At 40.8% G+C, this 13460-nt stretch overlaps 1 protein-coding gene across 1 annotated transcript in view; it reads right to left on the reverse strand.

The window, feature by feature from the left end:
• The window catches only part of Stard7 (StAR-related lipid transfer (START) domain containing 7), a 32938-nt gene that overhangs the window by 5528 nt on the left and 13950 nt on the right, over positions 1–13460 (reverse strand). The window contains exons 3-6 of the mRNA XM_013019723.1: positions 10322–10446; positions 10160–10242; positions 9325–9424; positions 676–760 (exon numbers count right to left, since the gene is read on the reverse strand). Of these exons, the coding sequence (XP_012875177.1) occupies positions 676–760; positions 9325–9424; positions 10160–10242; positions 10322–10446 (393 nt within the window). The remainder of the gene's footprint in view (positions 1–675; positions 761–9324; positions 9425–10159; positions 10243–10321; positions 10447–13460) is intronic.

The raw sequence follows: 13460 nt of genomic DNA on the forward strand, positions 1-13460 counted from the left end.
CATAAGCAAAAAGAAAAAAGCCAGAAGTGGCGCTGTGTCTCAAGTGGTAGAGTGCTAGCCTTGAGCTGAAGAGCTGAGGGACAGCGCCCAGGCCCTGAGTTCAGGCCCCACGACCGGATTGCCCCCCCCACCCCAAAAAAGAAAGAAAATACAGAGAACCAAAATAAAGAAAACCACATAAGGATGTTTCAAAGACAAGAAAATAGAAAGGGAAAATGTGGTTACAGTTATGACATGTAAACACATATGCTTTGACTGCCCCTCAAGCTAGACATAAGGCTTACAACTCTTCTTTTCTTACCTATTTTGAGAAAGGGTCTTACTGGATCTCCTTGACTAGCCTGGAACTATTTCAATCTACAAAGTGCTATAATTTCAAATATGTCCCAACATGCTCAGCACTTCTCTACCAAGCAAAACTTTTAGACACATTAATATATACAGTCTATATTGAAAACTTTGAAGCCAATGTTTTTATAACTTTTCTCTAGGCAACAGTTCCTTTTTGGATACCTGTAATCCTCATCTCTTTAAATCCACCTGGAGTTAAGAATGAACTAGGAAGGATGCTAAATTTCCATAGCAGCATTCCATTAAGACACTAATACTTCTGTTGGCATTAAGAAAACAAAGAAAAACAAAATGTTCAACCCAAGTTCCAAGTGTCCTACTCACCGCTGGAAACCATCCAACTAACACAATAGCGAGGAAACACAGTCTGGGGATTGTCACTGTATGTCAACAAGTAGTCAAAGCCATTCTGGGGGGGAAAAAAACAATATAAAGATGAGGACACTTGAATTACCTACACCAACCTCTATATCAGTGCCATGGACTAACCATGACAATCAGACTCTGGAGCAGGGAATATCATTTGTTTCACCCTGTGCAAAAAAAGTTCACCCTGAAGGCCTGACACTACTATTCACAGTCCTTGAGCTTTAGCCTACTTGGCTCTGAGTGTTCCCAGCCAACAATCAACTGACAGGCTAGCTTCTAGTACCCAGGCAATACAAATCACATGGCTTCTACTGAGCATAGGTTTTCCTTTTCAGAGTCTAAAATCTTAGTAAATACAAAGAAGAGAGCATGTTATATGATCAGTTCCCAATAAAACCTTGGGGTGCTCAGTCTCTATTAAATCTTTTGGCCAGAAACATGACAGATGCATATTACTGGAAAAAGAGGTACATATGAATTACACCATATTACCCGTCTTTTTCTCTTATAGCTGTATATTCTTACTACATCATTGTCATTTCCATTTTGTAGGGAGGAGGGAGTGTTTGGGTCTCAATTTTAGACCAGGCTAGCCATAAATTTATAATCCTCCTGCCTCAGCCTCTTGAGTATTGAGACCACAAATATGTATGTCACCATGCATAAGTCCACCTTAAAGATGTTAATGATTTTTTTGTTTGCTTTATTTTTTTGTCACAACTAGAAGTGGCAGAACTCCATCTTTTATTCTCTCCATAAATAGAACTGTTTATATTTACCCAACATATGTTTGAATGTCTGCTATATGTACATGTGCATCACTGAGTTAGGTGCTGTGAAGAAATTTGCTCCAGCTCTTGCCTTTGGAAACATCTAGTTACTAGGATAAAAAGGTGCCCCAGAAGGAGAGATAAAGGCTGTAAAACAGGAAAAATAGTAGAAGCCACAACAAAGGCTGTTCACACAGAATGAGGTTAACAGAAGTCAAAGACTTTAAATCATTCTGCCCAGAAAACACTTGGGCTGGGAAGTCAAGAGACCTGTATTCCCATCTCCGGGCTTATATTATCAGAAGGAGCCAAAAAAGTAAACAATGGTCACATGCAGGAAGAAGGAAGGAAACTGGGTAGAAGAAACAAGGATAAACTAAACTACTCTCAATATTCCTTATTTATTACTTGACTTTAGAAACCCTCAGGTATTTTTCGTAACTTAATAAAACTCTGGATTTATATAATAATTAATACAATTTAACTAATAATTTAAATCCAAAGTGAAAAATAAAGTATCCATGGGCTAAGGAAGGAAAGAGAAAGAGTGGTTAATTAGTAAGTTGTGCAAGTGGAACGTTATAGAGCACAGTTGACACGTTAGTTGTATATTTCAAAATAGCTAGCAGAGAAGACTGCATATTTTAATCACAAAGAAATGGTAAATGTCTGAGGTGACAGACAAGTATCCCCACTCTGACCATTACACATTATATACATATATGGAAATGTCACAGCATGCCTGTAAATACATATGGTTACTTTAAGTGTCTATTTTTTTAAATTTAAAGGAAAATTAAAGAACCTAATTTTAATTGAGTTGGTAGGAAAATCTACAAAGACCTATTTCAAATGACTTTAAAACTCAGTATTTCGTACATACTGCCTATCCTGAGGACAAAAGGGCACAGCAGCTCAGAGAGCAGTTCAGTGACATTTACTTAGCTGTGTGACACCCTGGGTTCAATCCTCAGTAGCACCCAAAAAAAATAAAAAGGCATACAAATTTTCACCACTCATATTATTGGTGGTCCTGCTGCTATTGTTATTCTGGGACTGTTGTGTGTTTCAGCCTAACGCAAACTAACAGCTATTTAAGTTGGGATTGCTGGAAATTGACTTCTATAGCACAGAGAAAGATAATGGACATGACATATAGCCGTGCAGCAGTAGCTCACACCTATAATATTCACTATACAGGAGGCTGCGATCTGAGGATCTCATTTTTTTGGGGGGGCGGGGGGGAGTCCAGTCGTGGGGCCTGAACTCTGGGCCTGGGCGTTGTCCCTCAGCTCTTCAGCTCAAGGCTAGCACTCTACCACTTGAGCCACAGCGCCACTTCTGGCTTTTTTTCTTTTTGCTTATGTGGTGCTGAGGAATCGAACCCAGGGCCTCATGCATGCAAGGCAAGCGCTCTACCACTGAGCCACCTTCCCAGCCCTGAGGATCTCAGTTTGAAGCTAACGCAGGCAAGAAAATCTGTGAGACTTATTATCTCCAATTAACTATCAAAAAAGCCAGAAGTATAGCTGTGGCTCAAATGGCAGAGCACTAGTCTTGAGCCAAAAAGCTCAGAGACTGGACAGGCGCCGGTGACTCATACCTGAAATCCTAGCTACCCAGGAGGCTAAGATCTGAGGATCACAGTTCAAAGCCAAGAGTCCGAGTTGGCTTGGACCTCAGCCTTTATAGTGCTGGGACTATAGACTTGAGCCACTACTCTAGTTCCATTGATTTGGCTTGCTTGTTCACAGGTGCTCGTAACACCTCAGGCCTTTTTGCTAGTTATTTGTGCAGACTTGGATATTTGGGCTGGCCTGGAACTATATTATGGTTCTCTGGATCTCAGTCTTCTGAGTAGCTAGAAATTATAGGCATATAAAACAAGACTTCAGCCTTGTTTTTGCTTTTTGTTTCTTTTTCCCCCCTTCTTTTGGCAGTACTAGGGTTTGAACTCAGGGCTTCAAATACTCTATCACTTGAGCCACACCTATAGACTTCTATAGATACTTCTCAAATAAAACCTTATATTTGTTGATTCCCAATTGAAGAACCAATTCAAACTAGTAAATAAAAAAAAAAAAAGGACTGGGAAGGCGGCTCAGTGGTAGAGTGCTTGCCTCACATGCATGAGGCCCTGGGTTCAATTCCTCAGCACCACATAAGCAGAAAAAGCCGGAAGTGTTGTTGTGGCTCAAGTGGTAGAGCACTAGCCTTGATCTGAAGAGCTGAGGAACAGCGCCCCGGCCCAGAGTTCAGGTCCCAAGACCAACCAAGATAGACAGATAGACAGATAGACAGATAGACAGACAGACAGACAGACAGACAGACAGACAGACAGACAGACAGATAGATAGATAGATAGATAGATAGATAGATAGATAGATAGATAGATAGATAGAATAGCCAAGCATTTCTCTTTCCCCATATGAACTATAGGAAAACAAAATATTGATGGGAAGTTTTTATCTGAGGTATTTCAGCTAATAAAGAAAAATAAAAATTTACAAAATCAACATTCTATAACTCCTTGTGAAATAAGGGATAATTACTGGTAGTTTCTAAACCTAAGCTAGGCACTGGTGGCTCAATTTTAAGTCAGCCTAGGCAGCTAAATAAGTGAAATTCTTATCTCCAATATCCAGCAAAAAGCCAAAAGTAGAGGCCTTGACTTGAACAAAAAAGCTAAACAGGAACAAGAGGCCAAGAGTTCAGCACACAAAAAAGAAATAGCCTCTAAACTCACAAAAGGCCAACCCAAACATGTTATCTGTCTTGTAACAAAGTGGTCTTACTGCCAGGTGCTGGTGGCTTAACCTAGCTACTCAGGAGGTTGAGATCTGAGGCTCATGGTTCATAGATAGCCCAAGCAATAAAGTCTGTGGGACTTTTTTTTGGTGGGTTGTAGGACTTGAACTCAGGGCCTGGCCATGTCCCTGAGTTGTTGGGTTTTTTTGGCCACCAGTAGTGGGGCCTGAACGCTGGGCCTGGACACTGTCCCTCAGCTCTTCAGCTCAAGGATAGCGGCCCTACCACTTGAGCCACAGCACCACTTCCTGCTTTTTCTACTTATGTGGTACTGAAGAATCTAACCCAGGGCCTCATGCATGCAAGGCAACCACTCTACAACTGAGCCACGTTCCCAGCCCCATCTATCCCTGAGCTCTTTTGCTCAAGGGTAGCACTCTACCATGTGGTTAATGGCATGAGCCACCAGCACCTCCAATTAAATACAAAAACAAAAAAACAAAGCATCAGTCCCTGAGTTCAAGACCCAGAACCAGCCCAAAAATAAGTAAGTAAAGCTGGGTATTGGGGCTCACAACTGTAATCCTTGGTACTCAGGAGACTGAGATCTGAGGATCCCAATTCAAAGCCAGCCTGGGCAGGAAAGTCTGAAAGACCCTTATTTCCAATAAACTACTCAGGTAAGGCCAGAACTGGCACTGTGCCACTGTGGCTCAAGAGGTAGAGCACTAGCCTTGAGCAAAAGGAACTCAAGGACCGAGCTTACGCCCTGAGCTCAAGCCCAGTGATCAGTGTCATAGAGAGACAGACAGACAGAGAGAGAGAGAGATAAAGTGACCTTACCAAGAGTAACAAACTATTAAATCTGTTGAAGCCTCAATATCCATGAAAAGACAGGAGAAAGAGAAGACCATGGTAAATGACACTCCAGACTCTGTAGGTAATGAGTCTGTAATAAAATAAATAATAGGTCAAGCAAGCCCAGGACTAAGAAGGCTGCTTCTTCAACCAACACAAATCCAACACAAAAGGAAGGAGGAATTACACTCATTTCAAGAGACTCAAGAAACAGTGAATGAATTTCAATGTATAGTTCTATTTGGATTTTGATTCAAATAGGCTAAAAACTAATAAATTGAAACAAAATAAAATTTTAAAAGAATAGATCAAAAGCAACAGAAAATTTAAACACTCATTAGATATTTTATATTAGGTATAACTGTTGATTATTTTAGCCATAATTATGAAAATATAATCAAAGTAATATTTTTAAAAATATTAAAATACCTATAGAATCTCTAGAATATTAAAATATTTATACTCTTCTACAGCAAAACTAGAATTTGTTTTAAAGTAACCAGGAGGAGGACTAGCCTGGAGAAGTGGCTCAAGTGATAAGTTGCTAGCCTAGCAATAGCAAAGCCCTGAGTTCAAATCCCAGTACTGAAAAAAAAAACTATATTTTTCTCATATTATATATGAGGAAAAATGAGAAAAACTGAAAGGGTACCAGATGAGAAAGAAAAGTACAAGGGGTACAGACAATACGAGTCTGACCACGGGTTGGTTAAGTGTGGAAGCTGGGAAAACATTCATTATGCCGTTACTTCTACTTCAATATCATTTGTATATGTCTTAAATTTCCCAAAAATAAAAAGTCAGTTGAACACAACACCTTACCTTGGCTAAAGGATCTACTTTCCATCTGTCAAATACAAACTGAGCTACCTGTTTTTTTGTTTTTTGTGGGTTTTTCTGGTTGGGCCTGGGCACTATCCCTGAGCAATTCTGCTCAAGGCAAGACTCTTCCACTTAAGCCACAGTGCCACTTCCGGTTTTCTGGTGGATTTATTTTTTTAATTGGAGATAAGAGTCTCAGGGACTTTCTTGCCTGGGCTGGCTCTGAACCACAATCCTCAGATCTCAGCCTCCTCAGTAGCTCCTTTTCTATCTCCCCCCCCCACCCCATTTGGCCGGTTGTGGGGCCTAAACTCTGAGTCTGGGCACTGTCCCTCAGCCCTTCAGCTCAAGGCTAGGACTGTGCCACTTGAGCCACAGTGCCACTTCCAGCCTTTTCTGTTTATGTGGTGCTGAGGAATTGAATCCAGGGCCTCATGCATGCCAGGCAAGCCCTCTACCACTAAGCCACCTTCCCAGACCTCCTTTTCTGTCTTTTAAAGCATGAAAAATTTCAAATATTTTTAGCTATAACCCACTGTAAATAATTCTTTTTATAATGTAACCAAATTTTCTCTCCCTTTGTTTCACAGCCACATATGCAATCAACCAAAAGTTACACGAAATATGCTTATACTCATTCCTATTGTTTCTTTAAAAACCAAAAACAAAAACTAAGCATAGCCAGGCACCAGTGGCTCACGTCTATAATCCTAGATACTCTGCAGGATGAGATTTAAGGATTGTGATTTGAAGCCAGCTCAAGATAAAAGTCCATGAGACTTTTATCTCCAATAAATTACTAAAAAAGCCATAGTGGGTCTGTTGTTCAAGTGTTAGAGCACTACTCTTGAGCAAAAGAAGTTTAAGGACAGTGCCCAAGCCCTGAGTTCAAGCGCCAGAATGAAGGAAAGGAAATAACAACAAAAAAAAAAGCAAAACTAAGCACAGCCAGGCACCAGTGGCTCACATCTATAATAATCCTACCTACTCAAAAGGCTAAGATCTGAAGATCGAGGTTCAAAACCAGCTCAGGCAGGAAAGTCCATGAGACTCTTATCTGCAATTAATCAGCAAAAAAGCCAGACACAGAGCTGTAGCTAGTGTGGTAGAGTGCTAGCCTTGGGAAAAAAGGCACAGGACAGCACCCAGGCCCAGAGGTAAAACTGGCCTCAAGAATTTAAAATAAATAAATAAATAAGCTGGGCGCTGGTGGCTCACGACTGTAATTCTAGCTAATCAGGAGGCTGAGATCTGAGGATCGCAGTTCAAAGCCAGCCCTGACAGGAGAGACCGTGAAACTCCTATCTCCAATAAACCACCAGAAAACCTGAAATGGTGCTGTAGCTCAAGTGGTAGAGTGCTCGCCTTGAGCTGAAGAGTTGAGGGACAGCGCCGAGGCCCAGAGTTCAAGCCCCACGGCCGACAAAAAATAAATAATAAATAAATAATAAAACTGATAATTATTCTCTAATTAGTTCTCCAACTAAGAAGTAGCAACTTGTAAGTCAAAGAATACTGCTTTAAAAATAGCACAGGAAGGGCTGAGAATGTGGCTTAGTGGTAGAGTGCTTGCCTAGCATGCATGAAGCCCTGGGTTCAATTCCTCAGTATCATATAAACAGAAAAAGCTAGAAGCAGCACTGTGGCTCAAGTGGTAGAGTGCTAGCCTTGAGCACAGATTGGCTCAGCGACAATACCCAGGCCCTGAGTTCAAGCCCCAGGACTGGCATTAAAAAACAAAAACACAGAAAGCCGGGTACAGGTGGCTCATGCATGTAATCCTAGTTACTCAGGAGGCTCAGATCTGAGGATCATGGTTCAGATCGCAGTTCAAAGCCAGCCCCAGCAGGAAAGTCTATGAGACTCTCAAGTGGTAGAGTGCTCGCCTTGAGCTGAAGAGCTCAAGACAGCACCCAGGCACAGAGTTCATGCCCCATGACCAACCCCCACGCCTCCCTCCCCCCCCCAAAAAAAAAACACAGAAAATACACACATCTTCCAGTGAAGAAATCAGTATGCTAAGGTTAACCATTGCCTGTTACAGTAAAAGAATCTTTATAGTATAAATTAAACAACTTGAGAAGAATAGGAATGAACAGAATCAGCCAGCTGCAAAGGCTCATATAGTAACTACTTAGGAGGCAGATGTCAAGAGGACTGTAGTTCAGAACTAGCCCAAGCAAAACATTAGCAAGGGGGCTGGGAAGATGGCTCAGTGGTAGAGTGCTTGCCCTGTATGCATTGAGGACCTGGGTTCAATTACTCAGCACCACATAAGCAGAAAAGGCCGGAAGTGGTACTATGACTCAAATGGTAGAGCGCTAGCCTTGAGCTGAAGAGCTGAGGGACAGTGCCTAGGCCTAGAGTTCAGGCCCCACGACCAACCAAAAAAAAAAAAAGTTAGCAAGACCAGTTTCAATCAATAACCTGAATGTGGTAGCATATACTTGTGCTCTCAGCTCCACAAGAATAGTAAGAAGACAGAGGTCCAAAGCTGACTCCAGACCCTATTTAACTGAAACCAAAAAAGGCTGTGGACATGCATGTGCTCAGGTAGCAGAGCTCCTGACTAGAAAGCTCAAGATACTGAGTAACTCCCACTCCCCCCCTACACACAGAGTCCACATAACTCTAAAACAAAAGCAGTAAGGAAAAACCAAGCCATTACAAAGCAAAACACAACTAAAGTCACCAACTACTGGCACTGGTATATATACTCACTCACCAGAAACTTTTTTTTTTTAAATAAAGAAAGTTAGGCATGGTGGTACATCTATAATTCCAGAACTTGGATGGATAAAGCAGAGGAGGAAGATTGAAAATTTGAATCCAGGCCAAGGTACATTCTGAAACCAGTCTTAAAACAAAAACAAAAAAGCAAAAAAAGACATTCCACTATTCTAAGAAGTCACAGAATTTTCAAATAGTGAGAGCTTTAGTCTAGCTCTTCTATTTTACTGCCAAGGAAGCAGGAATCCAGTACTGTTTTTAGCGCTTTGCCTACCAGGTGACATGTTCATTCTATTTCCTGAAGAAAGCAGCTGATATACACAAAATTATCTTCTCTTAACTATCTCTCAGATAAAAGGCAGCCCACAAGTTATCATTACTTTGATTTGGTAATTTTCCATTTGTATCATCCTAGAGTGGTCATTGAAGAAGCAGTCTCCAAAAGATGGCTCCCAGATAAAAAACCTGAGCCTAGCCATAATAATTTTTCCCAAGTGTAAATTCTGGAGCCATGCTAAGGCTAGGCCCCAGTAATGTACTTTAATAAGTTCCAGAGGACTCTGGTGCATGCCAAGTTTGAGAATTACTGCCCTCCAGTAATTTATCCCCTACCCTAGGTTCAGAGAAAGAAAATTCTAAAATCAAGACATTATTTCTTGGGAGAAGTAAAACTCACCTCATCAAATGACTTGTGGGGACGGATAACCATTTGGGATTCATAGGATCTGACCCTCACAAATTCTGGAGACTCTGGCACACTGGGATGTTGTACAGCACTGCAAGGAAGTGAAGAAAACCAAATGTAAGCTAACCAAAGCTAAGGTCAAAGAGAGGACCTAAAAAGCTGGTTCTGCTTTACAAAACAAAACAGATGGATCACTAAGATGAATATTACAAACTACGCAAGGAAAGAGAAGACAATAGACAGGGTTATTCTTAGCAAAAAACATATATGTACAACTGAATTTTTTTTTTCTTTGTCTGTCGTGGGGCTTGAACTCTGGGCCTGAGTGTTGTCCCTCAGCTCTTCAGCTGAAGGCGAGCACTCTACCACCTGAGCCACAGCACCACTTCTGGTTTCCTGTGGTTTACTGGAGATAGCAGTCTCATGGTCTTTCCTGTCTGGGCTGGCTTTGAACCGGGATTCTCAGATCTCAGCCTCCTGAATAGCTAGGATTACAAGGTGAGCCACCAGTTCCTGGCCAACTGAATTTTTTTTTTTTTAATTACAAACTAAGTTGTGAAAAATGAGGTAGTTCCCTTTACTATTGGCAATGTACAGCTCACTATGTAGCACTTCTTTTTAAATTAAAATCTTGTATCCTTTCAGTCTTCCTAACCAGTCACAACCCACTTCTCTTCCAGCTGGGATGGATGGGGCAATTGGCTGCTAGAAAACCTCCCTGGAAAATTTCCAGGTGTGCTGACAATACCATAGCATATAGAGTCCGATGAGTGAAAGAAAGGCACAGCTAAGGGGAACTTGGCAAGAGCCATACAACTATACATACCGAGACACCAACACCATCACATTGTTCTCTTGATCCACACTGTATCGTCGAACATAAACATAATCCCGAGAGTACATCGGATACTAAGAAATGAAGGGACAGGATTAGTGATGTGTACCACATGGACTTGATAGAAGTAAACCCACAAATAAGAATACTCACAGGGAAATGGGTTACCCAGTGAAGAACCTCAGAACCACTAACCACGTCCCTCTCAATCACCTCCAGCTTGATCACCAGAGCATCCCACTTTTTTCTATACTCTGTGTCCAGCTGCAAAAGAGAAGATTATGAAATAAGAAGATCCAAAATTTAAATGCAAGCCTTTTCCAGGAGCTTGGACCTTTGATTTAGAACCTTTGTGAGGAAATAGTGATCTGACCTACATATAAAAGTGTAAAAGGCATAGCTATGCTTTAAATATATATGTGTAATTTTATTATTATTAAGGTATTGTGCAGAGAAGTTAGAAGCCAAGCACCAATGGCTCACACCTGTAATCCTAGCTACTGAGGAGGCTGAGATCTAAGTTCAAAGCCAGCTTGGGCAGAAAAGTCCCTAAGACTTTTACCTCCAATTAACTACCAAAAAGCCAAAAGTGGCAGAGTACTAGCCTTGAGCACAAAAGCTCAGGGACAGCACCCAGGTCCTGAGTTTAAGCCCCAGGTCCAGCAAAAAAAAATTTTTAAAGGCAGCCAAGGAGGGGTGGTAGTAGCTCATGTATGTAACCCCAACACTCAGGGTGAGGTAAAAACATCTTAATTTCAAGCTACCTGGGTAACATAGGGTGACTTTGTCTCAAAATAAACAAGGTCTAAAAACAAACAAAAAGAAAAAAAACACACACAGGTCTGGATATGTCGCTCTGTGGTAAAGTACTTGTCCAACATGTGCAAGACCCTGAGTTCTATCTACTACATTGAAGTAAAGGGAAAAGAAGGTAGAAGAAAGGGATGGTATCTCTATTAACTAAGGTATTGCGAAAGACAGACATATTATACACATGAAAACCAACAAAAATACAACACAAATTAACAGAAATCCAGGACCTAGGTGAAAATGCACTGGCTTATTACTAGTAGGTGTTACAATAACTTGTTAAATAGTTTGGCAAAACAAATGGAAATACCAGGAAGCAAAGGTTTCTATGTAGAATTCTAGGTGGTACTCACTCTCTTCTCACTTTCGCTTTAAGCATCCTCCCACTCCAACAAATACTCAGCACCTTTACTAAATAAATACCTTCATCAGATAAATGCTCCAGACTAAAAGAAGTTCAGGAGACATGGTAACTAAATGGAATCCTAACTGGGTTGAAGAGGAAAATTCTCTAAAGGACATTACTGGGTCAATTGTTAAACTAGGTCATATTGAAGTGTTTAGCAAGCCAGGAGCCTGTAATCCTAGTTCATTAGGAGTCTGAGATTTGGAGCATCAGTTTCTGTGAGGGGTCAGTTGTGGGGCTTGAACTCTGGGCCTGGGCGCTGTCCCTCAGCTCTTCAGCTCAAGGCTAGCACTCTACCACTTGAGCCACAGCACCACTTCTGGTTTTCTGAGTGGCTTATTGGAGTCTCACAGACTTTCTTGCCCGGGCTGGCTTTGAACCACAATCCTCAGATCTCAACCTCCTGAGTAGCTAGGATTACAGGCATGTGCCACCTGTGCCCAGCTGGAGAATCAGTTTGAAGCCAGTCTGGGCAGAAAAATTGGCAAGATTCCATCTCCAAAACAAGCAACAAAAATACAAGCTAGAGGGGCTGGGAAGGTGGCTCAGTGGTAGAGTGATTGCCTTGCATGTATGAGGCCCTGGGTTCGATTCCTCAGCACCACATAAGCAAAAAAAGAAAAAAGCTGGAAGTGGCGCTGTGGCTCAAGTGGTAGAGCGCTAGCCTTGAGCTGAAGAGCTGGGGGACAGTGCCCAGGCCCAGAGTACAGGCCCCACGACCAGACCCAAAAAATAAAAAAAATAAAATAAAATTTAGGACTCATTTTGAAATAAGATATAAACTAGTTCATGGCAGCTTTGGGGCAACTAGTTAGTGGTAAAATAAGACAATCAAAAAACTGAGGTCCCTTTAATGTTGTTCTAAAAAAAAGTGCCTTTATGTCAAATGGATTTTCCATTGACCATTTATCTAGTTAATAACATACTGAAAAGTTTAGCATATTGTGACAGAAATAGGACATGGCCAGCTTTTCCTTATTAAGCTTTACTGGCACTTATTTACTCAAATGTCTAGAGCAATGAACTGTAACTTTAAAAAAAAATGAGGATATTAATGGAACATTTTCTCCTAGATTTTTGTATTTCTTAATATCCTTCCTCTTTTTGTTCCTGTAATTTTTTTTTACTGTTCCAAAGCAATAAAAAAAATTACTTCTGTATTTTTCCAGTGGATTTGTTCTAGGTTTACAGAATGCCAGCTAACATCAAAAATAGAGAGCAAAGTTATTTTGTTTGTTTATTTGAAGCCAAATGGCTATGACTACTAGAGCAAGTATTTAAAAGATCTGATTTCTGCAGCTGGCCCAAGCAGTGAATCAAAATCACTTGCTAACGTTACTTCTCTGCTTAAGATTAGTATGATCTTACTCAGTAGCATGTTCGTAAGCTCCAAAAGATAGATAACAATATTCTTTTTCATTCTGAATAGAAACACAAATAACATTTAAAAAATAAAAACCTACATGGTCCAGATGTAGTAGAACAGATATGAGGAGTTAGGCCGAAACATCACCAGTTAAGTGTCCAGCTCGTACTGGGTTACTTACCACTTGGTGATTAGCTTGGACTAGGATATATAGTGAGACCCTACCTTCAAAGAAAAGAAAAAGGAGAAAGAAAAATATATGCTGCTTTCCCTATTTCTTCCCTATTAAACCAAAACACAGTAACACTATGAGAATTAGTTTATATTGGACAAATTGATACAGAAACCACACAGATGAGCCAAAGGCTGTGATTTAGGGGCCATGGGACAATCATATTCTTCCAACAACCATGAAAGAAATGTGCTTGACCTGAGACACAACTGTGCTCTATTCTGGAAACTACCCAAAACTCTCACTAAAACAAATAAAATCTTATACAGCAAGCTAGCTGTAATCGCCTCAGCAATGCTTATTCTAAAGCAAATATTTAAACATCAAGTAAAAAAGTTAACCAATACCATAATATACAGTATCTTACATTGGCTTACTTACTAAAGTAACAAACTTTAAAAAAAAAAGGGGGGGGGGCTGGGAAGGTGGCTCAGTGGTAGAGTGCTTGCCTTGCAAGCATGAGGCCCTGGGTTCGATT

Source organism: Dipodomys ordii, unplaced genomic scaffold (genome assembly GCF_000151885.1).
Source record: "Dipodomys ordii isolate 6190 unplaced genomic scaffold, Dord_2.0 Scaffold47, whole genome shotgun sequence".
In the NCBI taxonomy this organism is placed as follows: Eukaryota; Metazoa; Chordata; class Mammalia; order Rodentia; family Heteromyidae; genus Dipodomys; species Dipodomys ordii.